The sequence below is a fragment of the Pistacia vera genome, unplaced genomic scaffold (assembly GCF_008641045.1).
Source record: "Pistacia vera cultivar Batoury unplaced genomic scaffold, PisVer_v2 Contig673, whole genome shotgun sequence".
Classification (NCBI taxonomy): Eukaryota; Viridiplantae; Streptophyta; class Magnoliopsida; order Sapindales; family Anacardiaceae; genus Pistacia; species Pistacia vera.
In genome coordinates, this window is record NW_022196527.1 from 1,732,526 (window position 1) to 1,745,163 (window position 12,638).

The following is a 12,638-nucleotide window of genomic DNA, read 5'->3' on the forward strand; positions in this document are numbered from 1 at the left end:
TCCTTGAAAGTAGAATGATAATGCTGCTGGTGTGGTTTGAATGTTCCACTCTGGTATCCGCACAAATGTCGTACCTTATCCTTATCTTGTTCAAAAAGTACTGCACCCCAATGAGTGTCACTAGCATCCGTCTTAAGAATGCGTTTCCCCGAAGAAGGAATCTTCAACGGCTGTGTATGGAAGGATGAGCGCTTGACACTCTTGACTGCATTTGTTTGCTTTTCAGCCCATTGTAGAGGATTCTTCTTAAGCATCTAGGAAAGTGGCGTAGTGAAACGAGAAATGTTGGGAATGAAACTTCGCATGTAATTGGCAATTCCCAAGAATTGTTGTATTTCTTTCTTGGTTGTGAGGATATCTGGGACTTTTTGCAATTCATTAGCAATATGAGGCTGAAGATCATACTTGCCATCAGCAATCACCCTACTAAGAAAATCAATCTTTGTTTGTCCTAACTGCATTTTCTTCTCAGATAACATGATACCATAAGTGTGGATGATATCAGCAAAGTCACGAAGAAGACGTATATGAGATTCCTCATCTTTTGAAAAGAGAAGGATATCATCGATATAAATGAGACATGTATGCAGAAGGGGAGCAAAAATCTTCGTCATGGCTTTCTGAAACAGGGAAGGAGCGACTTTAAGTCCAAAAGGCATAACTGTCCACTGGTAGTGTTGATTGGGAATGTAGAAAACAGTTTTATGACGATCATCAGGATGAATTCCAAGTTGCCAAAATCCAGCTTTGAGATCAAATTTTGAAAACATCTTTGCATTATGGAGATTTGCAAAAAGAACTTGTCTGGAAGGCAAAGGAAATTTATCATCACGGAGAAAGAAATTCAAGGGTTGATAATTGATAACATGTCTGAGTTTTCCTCTGGCATGTTCTGCCCGTTTATTGACATAAAAAGCTTCACATGTCCATTGAAAGTCTGTGGGTTCAATCAATCCTTGAGATAAAAGCTGAGTACATTCTTGTTGGGCGAGACTGAGATGTTCTGGTGACATGCCCGAATGACTAGCTTTAGTGGGATTGATATCTTCGCTCTTGATGAATGGAAGACGGATAAAGAATTCCGAATTCTTCCATAATGGATGAGCACATTTAGTGAGAAAATCAGCATGAGAATCTGCGTAAGAACGGGAAATAAGCTGGGTCTTGATCTGCTCAATAGGACTGCCTTCAATCTGGAATAAATTAGGTTGTGTGGTCCAGGATTGGAAAAACATCTTGTATTGAACACCATCAGGGAGGATTCTAAGTTTATTGAGTTTAGAATAAACATCAAAACCTAGAACCATGTCTTTGCCAAGTATATCAGAACCAATAACTTTATGAAAAGTGAAACAGCCTGGGAAAATTTGGATTTTAATGGGTTTGCTAATCAGATGAGTAGTGAAAGTCTCACTATTAGCTGTGTAGAAGACCTCCTGATGAGGTTTCCACTGAGAGACTGGGAGGATCTTAGGGTTGATAATGGTATGAGTAGCACTTGTATCAAAAAATGCTATGACTGAAATGGGCTTGGAGTATTTGGTAGGGAAGATCTAAACTTTTGCTGTAGGTATGTGACATGAGAAGGCTAATGATGGAAGGGATTGTGGTGCTTGTTGGATATGGTAGAAATAGTGACAATCATATAAATCAGAGTACTCAGTATCAGTGGCTGCAAACTGGAAAATGGTGTCTGAAGTGGGTTCGTCATCCATTGAAAACCAACTTTCAACATCATCATCAGAAAAATCGATATCTGTTAGTTGAAAAAGTTGTTGCATCATTTTGACTGATTGCTTGGGCTTGTTTGGACAATTTTTGGCAAAATGACCTGGGCAATTGCATAAATAACACCGATTAGACTGTTTGCCTTTGCGTTTCCTTTTTCGAAGAAACTTGCGGTTCTTGAAACGTCGAAATTTGCGTCGAGCCGGAGCATTAGGTGGAGAAAACTTGATGTGTCTAGAATGAAACTTCTTCTTGGTAGGACAAGAACATGAGCGATCTGATTTGCATTTGATCTACAAGTCTGGTCGTTGACAAACCTTGGTCAGCTGTTTAGAACGCTTCATATAATCATCAAAAAACTGTTTATGAGAACAAAGCTTTTCCAGAGCAAGAATAACAAATTGGTAAATTTCGCCAGGAGAAGTGGATCCAAGTTGTTTGTTCTGGGACTGCATAAGCTTGGTTGCTTCATGATTTAGGGATTAAGGAATTGATGCCAAAAAGGCTTGCTTCATATTAGGATCATCCATACCCCTAAGTATATGATACCTTTTTACCATCTCTTTGTAATGCCTATCAAGATCTTTCTTTTTTAGAGAACAGCATCGCATCTTGAAATATTCTTCTCTAACTTGGTTCTCATAGAGGTGAGGTAATCCACAGAATTCATCATACAACAGATACAGGGCTTGGTTGATATCTGGCATTTGGATGAACAAATTTTGTCTATACTCCTGAAGACTTATCCACCAATCACGGAGAATGCCACCAAATCTAGCTGTAAACTGTGTAAGTACAGTAGAGACTTGGGCATTAGGTTTCAGCATCTCAGCTTGTAACCAGGCTTGAAATTCATACATTCGAGTTCTACATTTGTGTGGAGGAAGATCATCGACGGTAAAAGTGTGGAGCTTTGCTGAGGCTGTATAAGAGTCACGTTCAGCCGGAGTATGACGAGATTGTTGATACATAGGCGGAGAGTCTGGAATGGAATCATCACCTTCAGGCATCTCATCATCGACCTCAAAAACAACAGGTGGTCTAGACGATTCAGGTTGATAGGTCATCAGTTGAGGATAAACATTAGGATGTTGATAAGAAGTATTACTGTCAGAGTCAAAGTCACTTTCAAATGATTCATTGTCGAAGGTATATCGGCTTCTGATTCTGTTTGGAAGGTAGATAAAGAATCTTGAGAAAGACCCGAAGCAGCAAGACGTTGCCTTTCTGCCATGTCTTGCAAAAAGGAGCTCATAAAATTGGAAGAGACGGAATTTTCTGAAGAGTCAGGATTAGCAAAAGGTTGGCGATCTTCCATCATCATTATGTGCATCGGAGCCTTATCCTTAGATAAAGGACGATGAGGCTTAGGAGATTGAGGATCTGAGTGACTGGAAGAGAAAGAGTTGGGAATATCAGCGGATGGGGTCTGTGGTCTAGCAGAATACTTTTCTAGCTTCTTTTTTTCTCGTTCCAGCTTGATCTTTTCATCACGTTCTTTGCGGAGCTTGGCATATAACTGTTCAGTGTTGCCAAAAGCTTGAACAGCACCATAAGGTATATGAGGTGAGACCAAAGGTTGGCTAATTTTTGGGAAAGGGGAAAAAGAGGGTTGTGGCCATGCTGTGGTGGAGTCAAAAGGGTTTGGTACTAATGACATTTTAGGGAAAGTCGGTGGTTGTCTGAGTTTTTGCTTAAGAAATTCCTGCTGAAGCGATGCCATTTGGGTTTTTAATGACTTCATTTCTGCTTTCTTATGGAGAAACTAAGCTGAATAACCATGAGAGCTGCTGACAATGTGCATTAATTCCTGATGGAGCTGATCAATCCGGTTTTGGAGATGATCAGTTTGTTTTTGTATCCGAGAAATCAGTATAGTTTGGTTCTAAGACTGAGAGTCCACCTGATGAACTACTAAATCCAGTTTTTGTTCAAGTCTGGTCATGGTTTTGTTTTGGGCTAAAGCATTTTCAGTTTGCCAATTGAGAACTGCTTCAGCTTGGGAGAGTTTAGGTGTGGATCCATCAGGCTGTATAGCTTTGGAAGGAACAACTCTTGGTTGTTGAGTGGCAGTTTCCTAAAGAGAAGGAAAATATGTATCATAATTGAAATGTTGTCTTGTCTTTGAGGGCTCAGGGGATTGGATCATCATAACGGACTGAACAGGGGGAGTATGAGCAAGGGGTGAATGGGTTGGTTTATGTTCTTTTGCAATCCACCGCAGAGACTGTTGATAACATGGTAAAGGTTGTTTGAAGTAAGGTGATTTGGCAGGTTTGGATAGTTTTAAAGGTGATGTGGGTTGGGGTTTCGGAGGGATGTCCCATGAGGGATTATTGGATGGGGAATCTTTTATGGCTGGTGGAGAATATTTGACATAATAGTCAAATTTACCAGACGGTTGACCAAGAAGACCAACTTCAGGATCATGTTCTTCAAACCGGGAATGAAGATCTGTCTGACTACAGCGAGCTTTCTTCTTTTTCTGGTTGGAATAGTTTCGTCTTGGAAGATAATGCTCATCAATTTCCCAAATTGGATCATCACGGCATTCTGAGCATTGGCAGTCAAGATCAAATGGAGTGTGACCAGTGACTGGATCATATATGAGATCTTTTGCTATCTATAACATTTTCAAAGCATTACAACACCCTTGAGGTTGAGGGAAACTTAGAAATATGAAAGAAACATGGAAGAAGTATAGTAAAGATGTGTAGAGAAAGTATGGAAGTGTAGAGAAAATATGGAAAAGAAGAGTGAGAGAAATAAACAAAAGTGTTTACAAAGTTTACAACAAAGTTCCTCCTCCTCCTCGAGAAGGTAAAAGCCTTTATTTATAGATAAAATGGGTACAACCACTCATAAAGTAGACATTAAATAAAGACTAACCTGTTTGACTTTTGGGTTTTTTTTTTTTTTTTTACATTAAGTAGCCTACAATTCTTGACAAAACATATTCTTATAATACTTGACTTTTTACAAAGAAGAGGGGAGATATTACATTGAAAAGGCAAATTACCATTTAGTCCACTCCTATTTTTCATAAAGGACACAACTATATATTTTAAGACACGTAGATCGTTAATCATTTGACAAGTTGGTAACGTGCCACGAGTTTTCATCCTGGAAGTCGAGACAACCTATTGATTGAATCTAGTCAGTAGGGATTTATCGGAGAGATGTATCTGGATAAGTATCCGAAGAAATGTCTGGAATCTGAGATGTTTGCTTTGCAGATGAACTGGGTGCATGCATGTATTGTTGTCACCTGGATTTATGGAGATAGTAATTATGAGACTGCTGAAGCTCTTCTTCCTGTACAGTATCTGGCTGTAAGTCCGGGTACTAAATATAATATCACCGTTGTGGTTCTAGCATCTTCAACTTCTTGAGGTATCTAGACTACAATCACCCGTTGGTAGCGGCGGAGGATGTGGGGATAAAAATCATGTTTAATGTATATCATTTCTTCGGCAGTTCACTGAAACCTAAACGGCCTTTTATCATGTTTGGGTCTGGTACTTTGGCCTCTTCAGCCCACTCTGTCCTGGCTTCATCATCTCATTTAATTTAATGATTCAACAAATTTTAATATAATAAAATAATTAAAACTTAAATTCTTAACTTAATTTGTTTGACACTTTTATGAACCGATCATTTCCATTAATCCAACAGTTTTAAAGTTAAAAATTCAATCTTTAATATTATTTACATTTTCTAGAAACATAAAGTTTTAATTGTGTAATAATCAAATATGGAAGACATAACAATTATATATTAACTAAAATGAGACTTTCGGATATATTATTCGAGAAGTCTTGAGTTTATAACTCTTCAATTGCTAATAAGTTATTAGAGGGTTTATCTAATTGTTAATTTCAAAAACCTGGAGAATTAAACGAGTGATACGTAAATTAATCTAAACACTTTGGAAAAAAAAATAAAAAATTATCTTATTAAAATTTGTCCATAACATTAATTATGGGGTTATGACTGTGGAGAGCGGAGAACCTTTGGGCAAATATAGTCTTTAAATTAATTAAATGATTAAAAATATCATGGGATGTGTTTGACTTATTATTTTTATCCATATTTCTAATCTTATTCTTCAAATATTGTCTAATACGTTATTCCCAAAATATTAGTCTATTTTTTTTAATTACTTTTAAACCCTATAAGTTTATTAATTTCATTAAATACCCAAAAAAAAAAAAAAAAAGGTTTAAAAACTAACAAAAACACTTCCATCCACCAATACTTGCCAGATTCTGGCAATCACCGCCGGTGGTGGCTGGAATCTGTCACAACAGTCACATGAGCACCGAAAATGGCCGGTAATGGCTAGATATGGCCGTCAGCGATGGTCATATCTTTGGCCGTCAACGACCCACATCCGGCCTTAGATCTGGCATTTTCCAACCAGATCCGTGGTGGATATGGCCAGAAAAAGCCATATCGATCAAATACCAGCCAGATCCGACCGGTATATGTGGTTATCTAATTTTTTGGCCAGATTCTAACGATGGTGGCTGAAATCTGGCACTACTGGTATAGGAATGTTTTTATCATTTTATAATATTTTAATATATTGGGGTGTTTATTAAATTAGAAAACCTTGAAAGCTTTTTTATAACTTTTTAAATTTTATTTCGTAATACTTTCCTATCCAACTATCCCTAAAATACTACCCAAAATAATAAACCAAACGCCACCATGAGTGCAATAGCCAACGAAGCAAGCATATGATAGCGAAATAATTGTTAGATTTTGAAACCCCAAAACAAAAGCTGTCCATGGCGATGTTGTGTAATTAGGCACTAGAACTAGACTGTTCGATTCTGATACCACGACTTTTGAGAGGTAAGCTGAGTTGAACCTTCCCCTAACAATGGCAACTCCTTCATCGTCATCAAAAGGATGGATAAGCAATATTACATCAGTTGCATCTCGGGTTTATTTCTTCCTAATCATTCTCCAGATCCCGCTCTTCAGGTATTACAATCACATAACCAATACCCAGATTAAGAATTGCTCTTTTACCTTCTGGGTTTTACCTTTTTTTTTTTTAAATGCATATAAGAGTTTGTGGGTTTTTTGGGTCTCAGAATTCACTCTAACTAGCTTATCTGATCATCAAACTGAAAGGAAAAAGTTACACGAAATGCCACAGATTGGGCCTTATAATATGGTGGTGATGATTTTTATCAATCGGTTTTGAGGTTGACTTTTGATAATTTTGCAGAATTCTGCGTGTTAGACATCTGTGTGGTACTCAAACGTGTTTCTGAGTTTTCTCTTTAATCATGAATAATTTTATTTTGCACCTTTGTGGCTAATTTTGCTTTTGATTGTTCTTGATGCTTGCTTGAGTTAGCACTTAAATCCAGAGTTGCGCAAGAATTTTTATATGTATGAATTACTTGTTATCTAATCAAATAGAGGTTTGTTGTTTATAAACTGGGCTAAGTTGAGCATATATAATTAAGTATTTAAACATTAATCATAAAATGGCTTTTAGTGATCATGGAGATTGGTGGACTCTGGGCTTGATTGGTCGTCTGGTTGCACGAATGGCTTGATGGGATGCTTTTAAGTTTGAAGTAACTCATGATGAGTGCTACATTTTTAGGAGTTTGGTGTCATAGGGGACCCGATGCTCTGATTCTTTTGTTGTTCCAAATCTCAAGTTCCCTTTTGCTTTAAGTACAGTTTCAGACATATATGGATTATCATTTTTCTTTTGATGCCATAACTGGATTGAAGTGCATAGGGTGCTCTGTTTTGGATCTCATCCTTAGTAAAGAAACGACAGAAAAGTGAAAAAAGTTTGAGCTCTCTTTAACTTTCCAATTTAATACTTTTCTTGTTCAAAGAATTAGTCTTTTTTTTTATCTTTTAAATCTTACACGGATGGAAAGCTTAGATGTACAATTAGCATGATGAAATGCATTAATTTCAGTAACTTTTTGGCTTTTCAATTGGATAGGGTTTTAGAGTAAAAGGAAAAAGTTACAATTGTGAGATGATAAAAAGCTGATTCATTGCATTATTCTAGTTTGATTCTCTAATCATGTTATGTTGACTTTGATGAAGTTTCAATGAACTTTCAATTTAGGTAAGCTGGATTTCACTGCTCAACTGCCCCTAAAAATTGTTCTGCCATTTTCTAATAGCATATTTTGTTGGAAAAAGAGATGTAGTTCAGACAAGCATATCTATTTTCGTCTACTGCTGTGTAGATTAGAAATCCAAAAATAAGTGAAAAATGTTGATGTATTTGCTTCATGTTTGGCTTAGTTTCTTTAAATTTTTGTTTTTACAGGGTTCCATGCAGAGCTGGTATGTGTGCAACACCCATCCATGTCACTTCTTCTCAGTTGATTGCAAGTGATATCTTTCCCACTCCTGTTGTGAAGGCCCTTCTTTATCCTGGAGCTGTTGTGCACGGCCTTCTCCAAAACATGACTGTTCCAAGCTGGGATAACCTGTTGGACATTTATAACTTAACCAGCGTGAAGGAGGCCTCTGCAGTGACTGATCTCCAGCGCTTAGAGGTTCCAATTTTCCACTTTTCATCTTCCTCTAATTGATTTTTGTTTATTTATTCATAAGTGGTTCTCAATCTTCCCCCAAAGTTTTCCCAGTCAGATCTTTGATATGCAAATCATTTCTAGAATATACAACTGACTTGTGTACCATCTAAGAAATTGGGAATTTAAGTAGACAACACTAATTGATCCTAAGCCACAGAATCGTGTTGTCCACTGGTAACTGGCTTCACTTTTTGTTCTCAAATTCCCTGGATTTAATTTTTACTGTAATATGTTCATATTTTGAGTTCGTTTTCTAATTGTAGCTATTATTGATTTCTCTGTCATGCTGTTCTTGTACCAGGTTCTTGCAGGAAGCTACTTCTCTGTGGCAGGAGCACTTGTGGGTATCTTAAAACCTGGAAGGATGAGTATGTTTGGGACACTTTTAATAATATGGGGCCTTATCAAGGAAGGGATCCTCGGAAAGTCAGCAAGCCCAGATCCTACCAAATCTGTCTATGTCTATCCAACAATGTTGATTGTCGTGCTATGTGCCTTCTCATCAATCAAGTATGATATGAAGAAGTTTGCGAAGAATGCACCAGCTCGACCCATTGCAAAACCTGTGCAGAGGTCTTCAAAATCTAAACTGAAATGAGTTGAAATGTAATACTTCAGATTGAATGACTCTAATTTTTGTGGTTCTTGAGTTCAAACTGTAAACCCGCTGGCAATTTTCAGGACTTGTGTGCGTTGGAACTGTACTCCTGTCTGAAGTACAACATTCAAGAATTTTTCCAATTTGATCATTTTGAAAGAACCAAAAGAAATGAAATGGGCGATGTTATATTTAAGTACTCCATTCTGTTCAAATTTTCCCCACATCATCATCATAATACATAATTTTTTCGTAAGTTTTAACACTATTTTGAGCGTTTGGATTAGTATATTTGGATGGCTAAAATTCAATTTAGCTCATTTTTAATGCCAAGTATAGCAACATAGCAAACATGTCATCTTAAAACATATACAATAAACAGTACTCTTTAGTATAGATGAAGATGAAGTTTACACCAAACAAATAGCCTTTAGATGCTAAAGACTGATGCTATGTAAAAAGAATGCATTCCCTCTATATGTAAGTGCCCTCTCTTCGGCCCCTACACACCATAAGTGACCTTGCAACTCCAAAACTCCCTTCATGTTTGCTGTTTCCCATATAAACTTGAACAATCTAACTGCCCTGTCCAACTGCTTAACTCCTCTCCAGACCATCTTCTCCTCACCTGATGTCAGAATTCTTCCCATGCACAGTGTAAACTTGTTCTCACCACTTGGATATATATTACCACAAACATCCACTTCAATGTCTCTAACTTGTCCATACAGGTAATACACCAAGAGTGTGAATAAGCATTGCGATGAGTGACCCAATGTCTTGGAAAGTTTCTTCCGCAGTAAGTATTCTTGATGTCGAACCTCCTTGTATCCAATATGTTTATCAACCAACACATCCCTGATTTGAAACAATCCTTCTCTCATGACTTCAAGCTTCGACATATGATAAAGTAACCCTTTTTCACTGTCTGAACACTTGATGAGATCATTGACCATCTCAAGAAATTCTTCCCATTTGCAGGAAACTGGAGAATCGACAACTTTTGCAGAGTTAAGCTTCATCCATGACATGGAGTCAAGATCATTGGAAGTTTCCGTGTCAGCTAAAAACTTTAGACAGCTGGAAACAATCTGCTGACCCATCTTGGTCCCTTGGCTGGGGCATTGATCATTCAATAAATCAATTTCTAATTTCAATTCATTCAATATCTCCTCAAGTGCACCGGTCCATATCCGGTGCTGTGTAACCTGTGGGCATATAGTGAGACGAACAGACTTCCTTTGCTGGGCAGAAACTTTGAGGAAGTTGTTCACCTTGGTGAGTGAATTCACAACCAAAGGCTCTCTTTCCCCTGGTTTATCAAAACAAATCAGTGGGGCACTTTTTGAACCCCCTAAGGACGACACCACATTCTTCTGTATCCTTTGCTGAACTGAAGGACACCCAAGAAAAACCCTTACAAACGACTTAAAAGTACGCATTCTATTCTCAACGACTTCATCAATGACAACCGAATCATCTTCGATATTAACTAGTCTTCCATCAATCAAATCCACATTTTTAAATAACTGGCTCAATCTTGTTATCTTTGGAAACACTTTCTCATACCATGCATAGCTCAAAAATTCTTTAGGGGACTCTCCAGAGCAGTTATAAAACATAACAGTCAATTTCACAGCTCCATTCCGCTTGGTTTTATAATATTTTGAACCTTGTAGAAATATTCCTACTTGTTTATAAGCCATAGCTAGTCAAACCCTCAAAACAGAAGTGTAAATTTAGCTCCCTTACTTGACCTGCAAAACCAAAACTCAAATTCCAGGTATAATTAAAATAAAATAAAATAAAATTCTCTGAAGCATTATATCGAACATATGGTTAGTAGGGCCATATTGGATAAAAGAATACAAGGAGACTAAAACGTAAAACGTAAAACTTGCCTTAAACTCCTTGATGCAAAAATCACAATTACAGAACCCGGCAACATTTCTCTATTTTTGTTCAAAGGCCTTTTTTAACGTCGGCCGAAGCTTAGGTGAAGCAAACGGTCCACTTCATTTAAAACTTTGGGTTAAATAGACTTTGTGACTGTTCTGGAGCTGGCGTTAGGCCCATATTAGTATATATCCATAGAGAATGGGTTAAGTTTTGCAGAGAAGGGTAAACGTTCTCTTCCTCATTTGTTAATTTGATGAGGTTGGAAACAAACGCAGGTTTCTGTTTTGTTTGATGCTTAAAGCGGGTTTAGGAACATTACGGGTTCATTTGATTTATTATTTTGGATATAGGGTGAGTATTACGAGGTAAAATTTAAAAATTAACAAAAAAACCTCATAGATTTGCTAATTTAACTAAACACCCCAATATATAAAATTTTTATAAAATGACAAAAACACCCCCACCCACCCACCCACCCACAATGCCAGATTCCTGCCACCATAGTCGGAATCTGGTCGAAAAATGGCGTTACGACACATACCGGTCGGATCTAGTTGATTGTGCGGCGATATGGCCTTTTTCGGCCAAATCCACCACAGATCTGGCCAGAAAAGGCCAGATATGGCCGTCGACTGCCACAAGAGGCCAGATCGACGAATTACCGGCCAGTTCCAGTCGTTTCTAAGTCATTGTGACAGATTCCGGCAACCACCGACGATGGTTGCCGGAATCTGACAACTATAGGTGGGTGGGGGTGTTTTTGTTAATTTTAAAACTTTTTTTCTAGAAGTGTTTAATTAAATTAATAAACTCAAGGGGTCTAAAAGTAATTAAAAAAATATAATAGTATTTCCCAAATAATTAAACAAACAGGTATTTTGGGAATATGATAGAGAATAGGGTATGAAATAATAAAACGAACATATCCTACTATTTTACTATTTCATTAACTTCCTCTCTATATAGTGTGCCATGGAGGTTACATACAACTCAATAAGAAAGATTTTTAACACTTTGGGTTGTTAATAAAGATAGTTACTGGAGCTTTTATCCAACCAAAAATTTTAAGGTCTCAAAGTATTAGTTGAGGTGCACGTAAGTTAGCCTGACACTAAAAAGAATAAATAAAAGTTGAATATTTCAGCACCCTACCCCTTGGAGATCTGCTTCTACCATAGCTGCAATCAACTATCATAAAGAATAAATTTAGACTTCAATTCAGCATTAGCTATGTGATTCGAATATCAGAATTTTGAATTTTAAATCTATCATTTATGTGTAAAACAATTTAATTGGAAGTGTAACCTTAGTTGCATTACTGAACCAGCATAACCAAAATCCATATAAAGACTTTCTGTTGAGCATTATATCGAACACATTGCGTCTCCATATTATAATACAAATACTAATTGACAAACAAACATACCGTGTGAATAATTTAGGATTCGTTTGTTTGATTATTTTGGATAGAATTTTGAGAATAATATTGGGTAATTGAATAGGGGAGTATTACGAGGTAAAATTTAAAAATTTACCAAAAAACCCCATAGGTTTGCCAATTTAACTAAACACCCCCATACATAAAATTTTTGTAAAATAACAAAAACATCTCCACCCACCCACAGTGCCAGATTCTAGCCACCACCATCGAAATCTGGCTGAAAAATGGCGTTACGACCCAGATCGGTCGGATCTGGGAGTAGGGCGTTGATATGGCATTTTCCGGCCAGATCCACCACGGATCTGGCCGTCGACGGCCATAAAAGTCCAGATCTAGCCGTCAACGACGACCAAAGATATGACCGTCATTGTTGGTCAAC

At 37.3% G+C, this 12,638-nt stretch overlaps 2 protein-coding genes across 2 annotated transcripts; one reads left to right on the forward strand and one right to left on the reverse strand.

Annotated features, from left to right (window-relative positions):
• Nucleotides 1-6,446: 6,446 nt before the first annotated feature.
• On the forward strand, nucleotides 6,447-9,120 carry LOC116113073. Its single transcript, XM_031399228.1, has 3 exons — nucleotides 6,447-6,720; nucleotides 8,051-8,282; nucleotides 8,623-9,120. Exons 1-3 carry the CDS (start codon nucleotides 6,617-6,619, stop codon nucleotides 8,917-8,919), a joined length of 633 nt encoding a protein of 210 aa, XP_031255088.1. The 5' UTR covers nucleotides 6,447-6,616; the 3' UTR covers nucleotides 8,920-9,120.
• A 189-nt stretch (nucleotides 9,121-9,309) lies between these two features.
• On the reverse strand, nucleotides 9,310-10,994 carry LOC116113172. Its single transcript, XM_031399332.1, has one exon. The coding sequence runs from the start codon at nucleotides 10,623-10,625 to the stop codon at nucleotides 9,357-9,359; it is 1,269 nt and encodes a 422-aa protein (XP_031255192.1). The 5' UTR covers nucleotides 10,626-10,994; the 3' UTR covers nucleotides 9,310-9,356.
• Nucleotides 10,995-12,638: the final 1,644 nt, after the last annotated feature.

What these genes read in the sequence shown, in the direction of transcription:
- LOC116113172 (XM_031399332.1), bottom strand. Translation starts at nt 10,625, where the DNA reads ATGGCTTATAAACAAGTAGGAATATTTCTACAAGGTTCAAAATATTAT.
- LOC116113073 (XM_031399228.1), top strand. Translation starts at nt 6,617, where the DNA reads ATGGCAACTCCTTCATCGTCATCAAAAGGATGGATAAGCAATATTACA. An exon ending in CTCCAGATCCCGCTCTTCAG is followed by an intron (nt 6,721 to 8,050) that starts GTATTACAATCA and finishes TTGTTTTTACAG; the next exon opens with GGTTCCATGCAGAGCTGGTA. An exon ending in CTGATCTCCAGCGCTTAGAG is followed by an intron (nt 8,283 to 8,622) that starts GTTCCAATTTTC and finishes TTCTTGTACCAG; the next exon opens with GTTCTTGCAGGAAGCTACTT.